The 14,144-nt window shown below is 31.2% G+C and overlaps 2 protein-coding genes across 2 annotated transcripts; both read left to right on the top strand.

Annotated features, from left to right (window-relative positions):
• LOC104730913 (monocopper oxidase-like protein SKS1) lies at positions 491 to 3,949 on the top strand. The gene is made up of 9 exons (XM_010450154.2): positions 491 to 808; positions 1,231 to 1,340; positions 1,453 to 1,723; positions 1,820 to 1,955; positions 2,283 to 2,649; positions 2,751 to 3,116; positions 3,200 to 3,278; positions 3,352 to 3,551; positions 3,651 to 3,949. The coding sequence occupies exons 1-9, from the start codon at positions 674 to 676 to the stop codon at positions 3,742 to 3,744; spliced, it is 1,758 nt and encodes a 585-aa protein (XP_010448456.1). The 5' UTR covers positions 491 to 673; the 3' UTR covers positions 3,745 to 3,949.
• On the top strand, positions 11,141 to 11,988 carry LOC104730912 (21 kDa protein-like). The gene has a single exon (XM_010450153.2). It carries the CDS (start codon positions 11,220 to 11,222, stop codon positions 11,820 to 11,822), a length of 603 nt encoding a protein of 200 aa, XP_010448455.1. The 5' UTR covers positions 11,141 to 11,219; the 3' UTR covers positions 11,823 to 11,988.

Here is a 14,144-nt window from a genome sequence, read left to right as displayed (position 1 = left end):
ACGGTTCTTCTAGACATCTATCTACGTAGTTCGATAAAACTTTATACTACTATGACTACGTTGAGCTCCCTTCATTAAATAAGTTTATCTGTTTCTTCTCATTACTAAAATATAGTATGAGGTAGTTGGCATAAAACAATTGTAAACAAAAAAACAGGGTGATTAATATGTTCCCACATTCTTCTGTACATATATGTTTCCAGGTCTTCTCCTCAATCTTTGCATTTCAACGGTCTTCCTTTCAAATTCAATGCTTTCTATTGCTCATGTATTACACTGATAATAAAGGGACCCAAAAAAGTACACTGACACTAAAGGGGAAAATACAAAAATATGAAAGTTTTTTTTTTTTTTTTGTATGAAATGGTTGTTAAAGGTAAAGCTTTTTTTTTCCTGCAAAATTGTCTTTTGAAGTATGAAAAAAGAAAAGGTATTACTAAAATAAGGCCAAAAGAAAAACAAATAATTAAAAAAAAAAAGTTGTTGGAGTGTCCCCTAAAATTTTCCGGTGTCTTGTAAGAAAAATTTTCAAAAACCCACACTGACACTTTTATTATACACATTTGCTTCGTCTTCTCTCTACCGTTTCGATTTCACTCCTTTATTATGTCAATTCCTCCTTAGCTTTCTCTGATCACGAACACGCATTAAATTTTAAAAAAATCCAAACTTTATGGCGCCGACTTGTTCTGTGTTCTTCCTCTGCTTTGCTCTTCTCTCCGCCGTGTCTTTCGCGGCGGACCCTTTCGTCTCCTACGACTTCAGAGTTTCTTACATCACCGCTTCTCCCCTCGGCGTTCCTCAACAGGTTCCCTTTCTTTCTTACCTTTCTTTTTTTTCCCCCCTTTTGAGTGTAGGGTTTAGTGTTTTAGTAAAGGTTCTCGCTTTCGATTTAGAGATTCAATGGCGTCTTTGAAATGCTTTTTGGTTTTTCAGTTTTCTGAAACTCGTGTTCTTCTTACCTCTGGATCTATATTTAGAGTGCATTTGAGGTGGCTAAGTTTTGTCTTTTGGGTTTCTTCTATTTGTGTGTAATGTGCTAAAGAGGGTCACTGAACTTGATTTTAAAGTTATGTAATGTACCATATAATCTCAAAGTTATGATTTTTATGGGTTTAGGTATTCAACTAATGGTTCCTTCTATGTAAAAATGTTGATTGGCATAAAAAGATTGAATTTTTGAGTCTGTGTTAGCCTTCTTTGATTTAGTGTTTACCTTTGTATATTCAGGTTATAGCTGTCAATGGGCAGTTTCCAGGTCCTCTGCTTAATGCTACTACCAACTACAATGTTGTTGTTAACGTCTTCAATCATTTGGATGAGCCTCTCCTCTTGACTTGGTGAGACGACCAAGACCCCTGTCTCTTTTTTTTTTAACCTCCTTAACATATATAGTTTCTAAAGACTAATGTGCTTCTTTGGGGTTCTTCACCATTTGTCATGTTGGAATAGGCCTGGCGTCCAAATGCGACGTAACTCGTGGCAAGACGGTGTTCTTGGTACAAACTGCCCAATTCCTCCTAGGTGGAACTTTACTTATCAGTTTCAAGTGAAGGATCAAATTGGAAGCTTTTTCTACTCCCCTTCACTCAACTTTCAGAGAGCATCTGGGGGTTTTGGTCCCATCGTGATTAATAACCGTAATGTCATTCCTATCCCTTTCCCACAGCCTGACGGCGAACTCATCTTCATTATTGGTGATTGGTACACTCAGGACCATAAAGTATGTAACTATCACTTTGGTGTATTTTCGTTTTCCGCATTTGGTTATCACTACCTGTGTTTTATATATATACCTGAGACACTGTTTGCTTCTCAGGCATTAAGGAGAACACTTGACTCTGGGAAAGAACTTGGGATGCCAGATGGAGTCCTCATCAATGGGAAGGGTCCTTACAAGTACAACAGTAGTGTACCTGATGGAATTGATTACTTAACCTTTCATGTTGAACCAGGTATCATATCTGGGAGTTTATTCACTTTATCTCAGGAGACCTATGAATATTGTCATGTGACTTTACTTTGCATCCTAGTAACATTTTGTTTGAAGAGTTGCCTGTGTTTAGTCTCCAATCTCAGTTAGTTGTGTTGTTCTAAGATAATCTTTTTCCTTATTCGACTTAGAGCTCTGAGCACATGAGTAACTGTTGCATGTAGTTGAACATCTTGTAAAGATGGTACTTCAAAAGTTCACATCTTCAGTCGTTAGAGAAGATTTGTCAAGATTGGGTGCAAATTATTAGTTTTCTATTATGCTATAATAATCGTGTTATATTTTGCAGGAAAAACATACAGAATCCGTGTTCACAATGTTGGGATCTCAACAAGCTTGAACTTCAGGATTCAGAACCACAATTTGCTTTTGGTAGAAACCGAGGGTCATTACACTTCTCAGACGAACTTTACTGATTTTGATGTTCATGTAGGACAGTCTTATTCTTTCTTGGTAACCATGGACCAAAACGCCACAATTGATTACTACATTGTTGCCAGTGCTAGATTTGTGAATGAAACAGTGTGGCAAAGAGTCACTGGTGTTGCCATTCTCCATTACTCTAATTCCCAAGGACCTGTTTCTGGTCCTCTACCAGTTCCTAAAACAGATGTTTCTAGCCCGTGGTCAGCAATGAACCAGCCAAAGGCCATCAGGTTTGTTTATACATTTTTTGGTGCAAGTGCATGGAAATACCCCTTTCTTGTTACTACAACTAGATTATTGTCCCAGTGAAGCTGACTCTTTTGATCTACAGGCAAAACACATCTGCTAGTGGAGCTCGCCCAAATCCGCAGGGATCATTTCACTATGGTCAAATAAACATCACTAATACATACATTTTGAGAAGTTTGCCTCCAACAACAATTAATGGTGCTCTTCGTGCTACACTTAATGGGATTTCATTTGTGAATCCAAGCACTCCAGTGAGGCTTGCGGATCTCAATAAAGTGAAAGGAGCTTATAAGCTGGACTTCCCTGAAAAACCGTTCAATAGACCTCCTCGTTTGGACAGATCTATGATCAACGCAACATACAAGAGCTTTATACAAGTTGTATTCCAGAACAACGACACCAAGATCCAGAGCTTTCATGTTGATGGCTATTCTTTCTTTGTTGTTGGGTAAGAGAAACAATGACACCTTGTGATCTATTCTCGTTACTCATGTCTTAAAAAATCTGGTGTTGATGTACCATGTTATACAGGATGGACTTTGGTATATGGTCAGAAGACAAAAAGGGTTCATATAACAACTGGGATGCCATCTCAAGAAGCACAATCGAGGTTCATACACCGTAGCATCACTCAAACTACTATGATCTGCATGGTTTTTCTTAATGGTTTCCTTGTTATTTAGGTATACCCAGGGGGATGGACGGCTGTACTTATTTCCCTTGATAATGTCGGAGTTTGGAACATTCGAGTAGAGAATCTTGATAGATGGTATCTTGGTGAAGAAACTTATATGCGGATCACAAACCCTGAAGAGGATGGAAAGACAGAGATGGATCCCCCTGAAAATGTCCTTTACTGTGGTGCCCTTAAGAACTTACAGAAGTAAGTATTCATCTCAAACTTTTCTTCCCTCTCTCTCTTTTGCTGTACCTTCAGATGATGAGGAGGATCATAACACACTCTTCATTGTGATTGTTGCAGGGAACAACACCACTCAGCTGCAACATCTATGCTAAATGGACACTTGAAGCTAATGCTAATGTTGTTGCTCCCCTCGGTTTTAACATTTTGCTGAGCCTTTTTTACATCTTTTTGTGTTGATCGACCCGGTGAAGTGATGAAGTCCCACTAGTTCGTCTGTAGACTGTAGAAGACGTAAAATGTTTAGATTTATTAATTTATCCCCGTGGATCTGAACAACAACACTGGTTCTTGCGTTGTTTAAGGTCAAAATGGTTTAAAATCTTCTCAATTGTAATGAAAAAGTTTGATTTTTTTCTTTTTTCTTTTGTATGTTCTTACAAACCATCCACATCCTTTACGTCTCTCCCATCAGCTTTTTTTTTTTTTTTAATCTTTCATATGATTCTAGAAAATAGGTTGATTGTTTGAACTTTGAAATGTCAAGTTTATGTTACATATGATTTTTAAATACAATAATTCTTCGTTAGATGTTTGTGTTTACAATTTTTTAACAAAAAGTACGATAGGGCTCCTAATTTCAAAATATGCGATCATATTCATATCACTTTGTTCTCAAATATGAAATTTTGTGAACAGCTTTAGAAATTTTATTTTGCTGATTGATTTTTAAAAAACTTATAAATTATGTGCAATTTCCAGCCATTAAACGCCTATAACTAATAGGATCATGCATCGGAGATGATTAATTCGCATATCAATTCTCTATAGTGTTAGTGTACATGATACATTGATACGTCGATCTGTCTTTCTTAATAATTAGAGAAGAATGATGACTAATAATAATATCTGACTAAAACCAAAAATTAAATAAGTTGATGTTTCTCCGGAATAAGAGATCTGGTCCATGTTCATATTACATGCATTGCGCATCATATCACATCACGTGCTACCTTTGCTTAAACACCGGAATGAACTTTGTAATGATCTTCAAAAGAAAACAAAACTTCGTAATAAGTTGGGTTTAGTTTGGTATAATTTGAGACGCCTAGGTTTTGTTAATTATTATAAACAGAGACAAGGAGACGATCGTATGATGTGAAACGGCCATGTTTAGCAAATTATATGATAGACTTCTAATGATTAATTTTTACACCTTTACTTTACAGCATAATGATTAGAGAGAATTAAGACTAACATACATGCATAACTGGTTAATGATCGATGATTATAGGGGAATATAGAACAAACGGAATGAGATGTCACATGGTTCGAATAAGTAATTAAAATAATATAAGAATAATAATATCTCACAATAACCAATATTTTCCTAACATTTAGAACTTTTTAAAGATATATCTAGTAGTATTAATATTTTCAAAAATTAAAATAAAATAAAATAAAATCGCATTTGCTCTGCGAAATAACACAAAACAAAAGTTCAGTTCTACACATTAACCATTTTTTTTTAAGGACTTGTAACAATTTTTTTTCTCTATTATTCAAGCAAATATTCCATGTGGCTATCCAGGGCTACACTGTCTACTACACCTAGACCTAGACGATCGATCCAATAATTTGCTTAATTAATTGAAACACAAATATAAACCAACTAGATTAGGATCCGCCGTTGTGCGGATTTTTAATTTGTCAAATAAAATTAAATTCAACAAAAGTATATTAATATTTTCTTATAAATAAAGTTATTTTTAAGAAGTATATATATAAGTTTTTCTGCTAGAGAAAACAAATTTCATTTTTTTTTCATCTTAATACACTTAATTTCATTAAATTGTAAAATCTAAACCCTAATCCTCATTTATAAACTCAAATCGACATATAATTTTGTTTAATTATAAAATTTAAACTATAATCCTCTTTTATAAATTCAAACCAATATATAACCTCGTAACTTTAAAGGTGATTATATTACAACATGTCATGTGTTTAGTTTTATTAAAATTTTAAGATTTTATATTGGACAAATTTAATTTTATTGGACAATTTTAGAACCACACATTGTGTTTTGTTATAAATGAACTATAATGTAAATTTTTATACCAAATAGACCTAAGTGATACAATCATTTGGATTTCGTGATTGTTTGGTTAATAATTAGTTGACAAACATATAATTCAATAATTATCTTATATGTTAACTGATACTCCCTCTGTTTCATAATAAGTGTCATTTTGACACTTTACACACAAATTAAGAAAACATATTTAAATATCTCTTATACCCTTAAAATTGATATTGACTCTTGATATTCTTCAATGAATATGAGGTTAAAGTTGGAAATTTATGCTTAATATTACATTGAAAATCTAAAATGATACTTAATTTGAAACAAAAAAATCAGGCCAAAATGACACTCTTTGTGAAACAGAGGGAGTAACATATTATTCTAATTTTGAGCAGTAGATTTTATATATAATTTTAAAACAATCAATACATAAATAATGCACAAATCACTAAAAAGATAAGAATGGGCTACCCCTAATCATACATATATTTATACTCTACAATTATATGTAATATACTAATTCTATTATATTTATTTTTTCAACCATTTACACGAAAGAAATAATATTTTTTTAGTAAGAAAATTTGAGTTAGATTTCTTCATATAGTAAGCAAATTTGAGTTAGTAAGCAAATTTTTCTTGTTAATGTAGTTTTGTTGCAATTGCATCACATACATTATTGTACAAATCCGCTCTAAGTTTTTTTTCTGGTTATATAGATAAAAATTCATATGTTCTTGTTCGATAGCAATATATGCATCAACCACATATTGATGGAAAAGATGGCCTGAACGTATTATTGTTCCTGGAGATGTCAATCTTGTATATATTTGGTATGCATAATACTCTCGCATTGTGACATATGACCTCTTCGTAGTATATCCTTCTCTATATGGAATGGTTTTTTCCATATAACTTTGTTCACCATATGGAAACAATAAAGGATATTGTAGAGACATATAGGATGGATGTAAAAAGCTGACATATTGTGGTTTGTCTATTTTATGATGCACTATTATATCTCTCTCACAATTTGGAATAGACATGTCACCCACAATAAGTCCAGCAATCTCATCTCCTTGTGGATGGTCAAACTGTCTACCACGTTCGTTATTTTTGATTAATCTAATTGAGTATTCTTCAGTTGTTCCAGATTCGTATTTATCTCTAGTTATTCTGAACACTTTAGCTAACTCATTGTATTCGTCAAGCATTTTAATCAATCCGCTGAGAATACTTTTATTCAACTCATTATTTTTTCCTTTGGCAAGTGCATTGAGACGGTTTTGAAGTTCATGAGCAGTATCATATATATATAGCTGCGCAAAACGTGGTAGATCTCCTTCGCCTGGTAGTAGAGATCCAATTTTTTGGTAATTCTGACCATGCATACGAAAAGTGAAAGGACAATTTCCTGAATTGATATCGTAATCAATTTTTCCACCCATTGATGTAAAAGCAAGCATTGAATTATATGATCGTATGTTGTTGCGAAACAATGTTGACCGTGACAGTAAGTCATCTAAATAAGTTGGTGGTTGTCGAGACGTTGCAGCACAACTCGTCCTTGTCGACAACAAATCAAAAATTTCAATTCTTTTCCACTGTGTTTAAGACTTTCAGATTTCCACACCAAAACCTCACAGTAATTACATGTCATTAAGTCATTGTTTTTTCCTTTATTGTTTCCTGAATAAAGAACAATACATTTTTATAAAATAACATGATTTTTAATGTAATTTTATTAATTTAATAATTATTATAATTAAAGATATTGAACTACATAATATAGGATAGAATTGTTACCTCGTGACGTTTTATTCCGGAGACATCTTCATTTTTTGTTTAGAGCGTTATTATCTTGATTGTTATCAATACATACTCTATTAGATGGATTGCCATCCAAAATATATTCAAATTTCCTTTTTATGTTAGATTCCCTAGCAAGATATTTGTGGTTAAATTTAATGGGTTCGAATGTTTGCTAGTTTTAACTTCTTTTGATTGTTTGTAATAAATCCTGAAATATATGTTTTTTTAGATGAAAGTGCCTAGAAAAAGAGGAAAATTTTAAAAAGTTGAAGTTGTTACCATTTTCTTAGTTGCATAGTTGTAAGCTGGGGTCCCTATATTTGTAAAATAATATTAGTCAATTATGGAGAAATATGTATGTGAAGCTGAATATGAGTTTTATACTTACGCATTGATTTAGTTTGTCCACCCATGCCTGAAGTATAGCTAGTTTCAGCTGCATATGAGGTTCATCGGAAAGCGCCTTCTCCATCATAACAATCTGATCATTATTCATAATGGTTCTATTCCTTTTCTTGGCTGACTTTTTGTTATTTTCACATTTTTGGTTTCCATCTGTAGTGCTCATGTTTGAATATTCTAATTAAGTTTGATACATTGGAATGACCTCTTCCTATCTCTGTATATATGACAAAGATATGAGAGAATACATATATATTTATATGTAAATTTTATTTCTGTCAAGATTAGGCCAAGAAATTCAATACTATCTCTGTATATATGACAAAGATATGAGAGAATACATATATATTTATATGTAAATTTTATTTCTGTCAAGATTAGGCCAAGAAATTCAATATAACGTAGGATTGTTTTTGTATAAGTTTAATTATTGTAGAATTTTTAGGATTTTCTTTAGGATAACTACGTGTATCTTTATTGTTAAATTATTTGTATGGATTTGTTTTGTTTAGACGATTCCTTTTTCTTTAGAATTATAAAATTTTATAATTTACAACATAATAATAAGATTTTATTAATATTTTAATAATTTACAACATTATAAGATTATGACACATGTCGCAATCTTATGAGTTAGTAACTTTTGAAATCATACTTTATATAATAAGATTCTTTTCCTTTTAAGATTAGGCCAAGGAATTTGATATAACGTAGGATTGTTTTTGTATAAGTTTAATTATTGTAGAATTTTTAGGATTTTCTTTAGGATAACTACGTGTATCATTCTTGTAAAATTATCTGTATAATTTCTTTTATGTTTCTGAGTTATGGATTTTTTATGTTTGGACGATTTTTTTTTCTTTAGAATTATAAAATTGTAGAATCTACAACATAATAATAAGATTTATTATAATAATCTTATTATTTTAATAATCTACAATACTAGGTACCAACCCGCACTATGTCCCGCTCCCTACGAATGTAGGGATTAGGCTAATGGGCCGGCCTGTTGTGGCCCAATGGTTGACAAAAAAAAATCGATTTAAATAAAATATTATAGTAAAGTTATTATTTGAGATTTAAGATTCTTTGTGTAAAACAAAATATGTAAGTAAAGTTTATTTTTCGTTTATTCAAATTTGCGTTTATTTTTTGTAAAATACGTTTCACCCGTGAAATATTTGAACTTGGAAAAGAATTTAAGTTGGTGTAGAAAGTTTTGATATCTTTTTGTGTTTCTAAAAAATCAAATTCACATATTTTATGTTTCACATTATTATCTACATCACTATACCATTAAATAATTAAAACAATATTTTTTAGACTAATCAGTTTAATCTTAAGTTTAAAAAACGCAATGAGAAGAATGTATAAAAGTAGTAGATAAATGAATAATTTTTTTATTGTTTGTGAAATGTAATTTACTTCTAATAATTAAATATGTTATGAAATTGATAATTAAATAAATTTATGGATTTTAATTGCTGATTAAATCTTTGATTTTTAAAAACTAATATAAAATAATATTGCCTTTTATTTATCAATGACATATTTTATGTAAATAATAATGAGATGTAAGGGCATTTATTAAAAAAAGGCACAAGAACTATGTGAGCGCGACACATCAGCTTTTTGTGAGAGTGCTTCTCTATTAATATATAAGAGATCTTTAACAAAAAAAATATATATATATAAGAGATTTTTAGACTAATCGGTTTAATTTAAACAAATCCTAAGTTTAGAAAATGCAATGAGAAAAATGTATAAAAGTGGTAAATAAATGAATAATTTTTTTATTATTTGTGAAATGATGTAATTACTTCTAATAATTAAATATGTTATAAAATTGATAATTAAATATATTTCTGGATTTTAATTGCTGATTAAATCTTTGATTTTTAAAAACTAATAGAAGATAACATTGCCGTATAATTTTCAATGACATATTTTATGTAAATGATAATGAGATGTAAGGGTCTTTATTAAAAAAAGGCACAAAAGCTATGTGAGCGTGACACATCAGCTTTTTGTGAGAGAGTTTTTCTATGAAAAATACTTAGGTTCACCCCTAGGGGTGAACCTTTGTATTCACCTCCTCTCCTCTCAACCAATCAGAATGCTCTATTTAATATTTCATTTAAAAAATAAATCAAAATTAAATTAAAAACAAAACAAATTAAGGAAACAAATTCTGTATACTTTTATTTAAGGAAAGTCAAATATTGGCTTGGTTTAGATTTTATATATCGGTTTGGGTAGTTTAGTTTTTACAATTAAAAAAAAATTATATGTCGGTTTGGGTTTACAAATAAAGTGGTTAGGGTTTAGATTTTACAATTAGAACGAAATTATATGCCGGTTTGGGTTTACAAATGAGATGGTTAGGGTTTAGATTTTACAATTAGAACGAAATTATATGTCGATTTGGGTTTACAAATGAGATGGTTAGGGTTTAGATTTTACAATTAGAACGAAATTATATGTCGGTTTGGGTTTGCAAATGAGATGGTTAGGGTTTAGATTTTACAAATTATATGTCGGTTTGGGTTTACAAATGAGATGGTTAGGGTTTAGATTTTACAATTAGATATATGTCGGTTTGGGTTTACAAATGAGATGGTTAGGGTTTAGATTTTACAATTAGAACGAAATTATATGTCAGTTTGGGTTTATAAAAGAACGGTTTAAGTTTTTAATTTTAAAATAATATCTACAGATTTTATTTCCTTATTTTATAAAGGGGTGAATGATAAGGTTCACCCCTAGGGGTGAACCCAAGTATTGTTCTTTTCAATGACATATTTTATGTAAATGATAATAAGATGTAAAGGTATTTATTAAAAAAATGTACAAGAACTATGTGAGCACGACGCATCAGCTTTTTGTGAGAGTGTTTCTCTATTAATATATAGGGAATAATAAGATTTTGACGCATGTCACGATCTTATGAATTAGTAACTTTTGAAACCATACTTTATATAATAAGATAATAAATAATAATTGCAAATATTTTCCTTATTTATTACACATATTTTCCTATTGAAATTAGTAAGTTAATAGATAAATTTTCTATTAGAATTAGTGGTATAATAGATTACTTTTGGTTTAATATACTTTCAAAAATATTAATTGTAATCTTTATATTCTTAGAATTTTTTAATTTTCTTATAATTATTAAATAAATTTTTTTCTCACACATGTCAAAATTTTATCGATATACTTGACACATGTCGCGATTATATGAATTACTAAACTTTGAAAACTAAGGTTTATATAATAAGATTATGTGTCTATATATACATACGCATACTGCATTGGTTTCACAATTCTTCAAAAGTTTGCATTTTCTATTCTCTCTTAAGCCCGAAAGTACAAAACACCTATAAAACATGTCTCGTTTCGTGATATTCTCTGTGATTCTCATCGTTTTCATCTACTCATCATTAAGCTTTTCGAAAACAGAAGCGACTCCTCCAGCCAGATACCAAAACTACAACACGTTCGTGAAAACGGCATGCAACTCGACAACATACCCTACAAAGTGCTACAGCTCATTGTCCTCCTACTCCTCCACCATCAAGTCCGACCCTCTCAAACTATGCAAAACGTCGCTCAACCTCAACGTCAAATCCGCCAAAAATGCCACATCAGTCATTTCTAACCTTCTTCTAAAGGCCAAAGCCGCTAAAAGCCATGAGGTCCCTATCCTCAAGGACTGCTTGGAGGAGATGAAGAACACCGTGGACGAGCTCAAGCAAGCGTTGGCCGAGATGAAGTATGTCAGAGGTGGAGGAAAAACTACGGAGGAGCACTTAAAGAACGTGAGGACGTGGGTGAGCTCGGCGTTGACCGACGAGGGCACGTGTACGGACGGATTCGAGGAAGGGGAAGTAAATGTAGAGATGAAGAAGAAGGTGAAGAAGGCTGTTTCTGAGCTTTCAAAGACTACAAGCAACACTTTGGCTCTTCTTACTCATTATTTAAGTTATTGAATATCCACCTCATCTTTGCATGTGCATGTGAACGTTTTATTTTGTTATATGGCATTATAAATTTATAATTAATTAGTAATATAAATTCAAAGTTTTCACAAATGTGTAATGTTTACGAATTAATTGATCCGCATACAGTACTACTACGTGGCCATGTTTAGGTTTACAGCTTATACAGCATCTTTACACAATTGTATACAAGACAAAATGTTTTAGAAATGCGTTCGGGTCGTTTTCGAGTGTTTCCCAAAGGCTTTTGGAATTTGTATAATTTGTCTCAAATTCGCCGTTAACCGGTTTTGAAATATATTGAAACCCTTCCGGATGGTAATGGAGGACTTTTGAATTTTTTTCTTTAACAAAAAAAAAAAAAGACTTTTCAATTTTTTTGGTAAACAATATAATTATATAAAGTATTACTAATATACATGATACAATCTGACTTTTGATTATTTTTTTTTATTTAAGGGAAATGATTATTCTTTTAGTATTTTTTAAAATATTTTATCTTCTTACTTGAATGTTGAAATGTTCGAAATCTGTTTAGAAACGTTATTTTTTGGTTTGTCATCAGAAGAAAACATTAGTTTGGAGAATCTTTCTAATTTAATAAGAAAGCATCGTTGTGAGGTTTCAAGTACCAATACTCTTTAAGAAGATTAATACTACTACTATTTTAATACCTGTTCCCTTGGCGTGTTCTCTCATGGTAGTCCCAAACCGTAACTATTGTTAATTAGAGATCGCTATTACAATCATAAAATAAAGAGGACAAGATATGGTTGATTTTTGAAGCAATGTCTTCTGCCTGAAAAGCACATAAAAAGAGTATCTTTAAATATTGGATTATAAATCAGTTGATATCACCAAAATATATAGCTTAGTAATATTTGTATTTTCCCCAATTTGAACTCGAACATATACGAGTTTTGATATATTAAAAAACTTCAAATGATATTGTACGCCCCGAGGCTTGAGGATAATTAGTTCAGTGTATGGATCAACATGTCAGAATGATTCGTACGTATTTCATAAGTTATGAATTATATATGATGAACCGTTCCAGTTGGGCCATTTTCCCGTTGACCTTGTGACTTCAAAAAAAAAAAAAAAAACTGGTGCTTTTTCTTATCAAACGATTCACATATTATACAAAGTACAAAACTAGTAAAATTATCAAAATTCCTATACTTTTATGATTCCTTTCTCTTGTAAAAACGAAGATGCAGCCAATATTGAAAAGAACTTCTTTTCTTATTAAGAATCACTTAAACAATCTTACAAGATATGTTTAATCAGATTTACACACAGTCAACACGACTTGCCACTGACCAATTCTTAATCTAACCAAAATCCCTAAGAACCCTAAAAGCTTTCTCACTTAGTTCTCTAAAATTCTTCTTGAACGGCCAAACAACATGTTTGGCCTAATAACACAATATATAGGAACCCTCCTATGACCTACTTTCCTAAACAAGGATAAGTCCAAATCTTCTAGTCAATATGATAATATCTTGTCCTCTAATTAACAAGCCTTCAAAAGTATTGCCACGTCATCCAATATCCGTGACTCCTCCAAGACGCGTAAACATCTTCCAGAGTCCTACAACACAGCCTTGTAGCACCAGAACGTCTTCATGCTTTCATCTCTAACATACAAAATCTCTATAGGATTCCAAGAAGGTTGAAATACTTTGCACTTGCGGACTTTTAGAAATTTGTTTCCTTTTTGTTAAGGGATTATCTTTATAATAGGAGTATAGGACTCGGTTTTGCAAGTTTTCTATGTCCATTGTCCACATAAAAGGTGACAAGAATGCATGGTAGAACTATTTTGTCCAAAAACTTTCATAAAGCTACTTTGTTTAATACTACAGTTTTTTTTTTTTTTTTGAGAAAGTACTTTTTTTTTAATAGTTGGACAAGCGTTAATTAAGTTTTCTATATTCTTTTTTCTCAACCAAAGCTTGCCTAAGACCATCTCCAATGGTTTTCCCTATTTTTACCTCTAAAATAGAGGAACTCTATAATAGAGGTAACTTTTGCTCCAATGGATACCTCTATTTTTTCCTCTAAAAAAGAATATTCTGTAGAGATTCCTTTTTTATTTTACTATTAATACATTTTACTAATAAAAGTTGCAAACTGACCCATTTATTTTAGTATTTGTAAAATTTTCATAAAATTATGATATTATTTAAAATTTTAACATTCATAAATATTATTTAAATATCACATTTATTAAAAGAAATACATTGCATCATATAAAAATAATGTTATTGGTGGATCCGGAAGTAATTTACCAGAATATTAAATAATTAG

This window comes from Camelina sativa, chromosome 12 (genome assembly GCF_000633955.1).
Source record: "Camelina sativa cultivar DH55 chromosome 12, Cs, whole genome shotgun sequence".
NCBI lineage: Eukaryota > Viridiplantae > Streptophyta > Magnoliopsida > Brassicales > Brassicaceae > Camelina > Camelina sativa.
The sequence above is the reverse complement of the archived record's forward strand: the minus strand, read 5'-3'. Positions and strand labels throughout refer to the sequence as shown.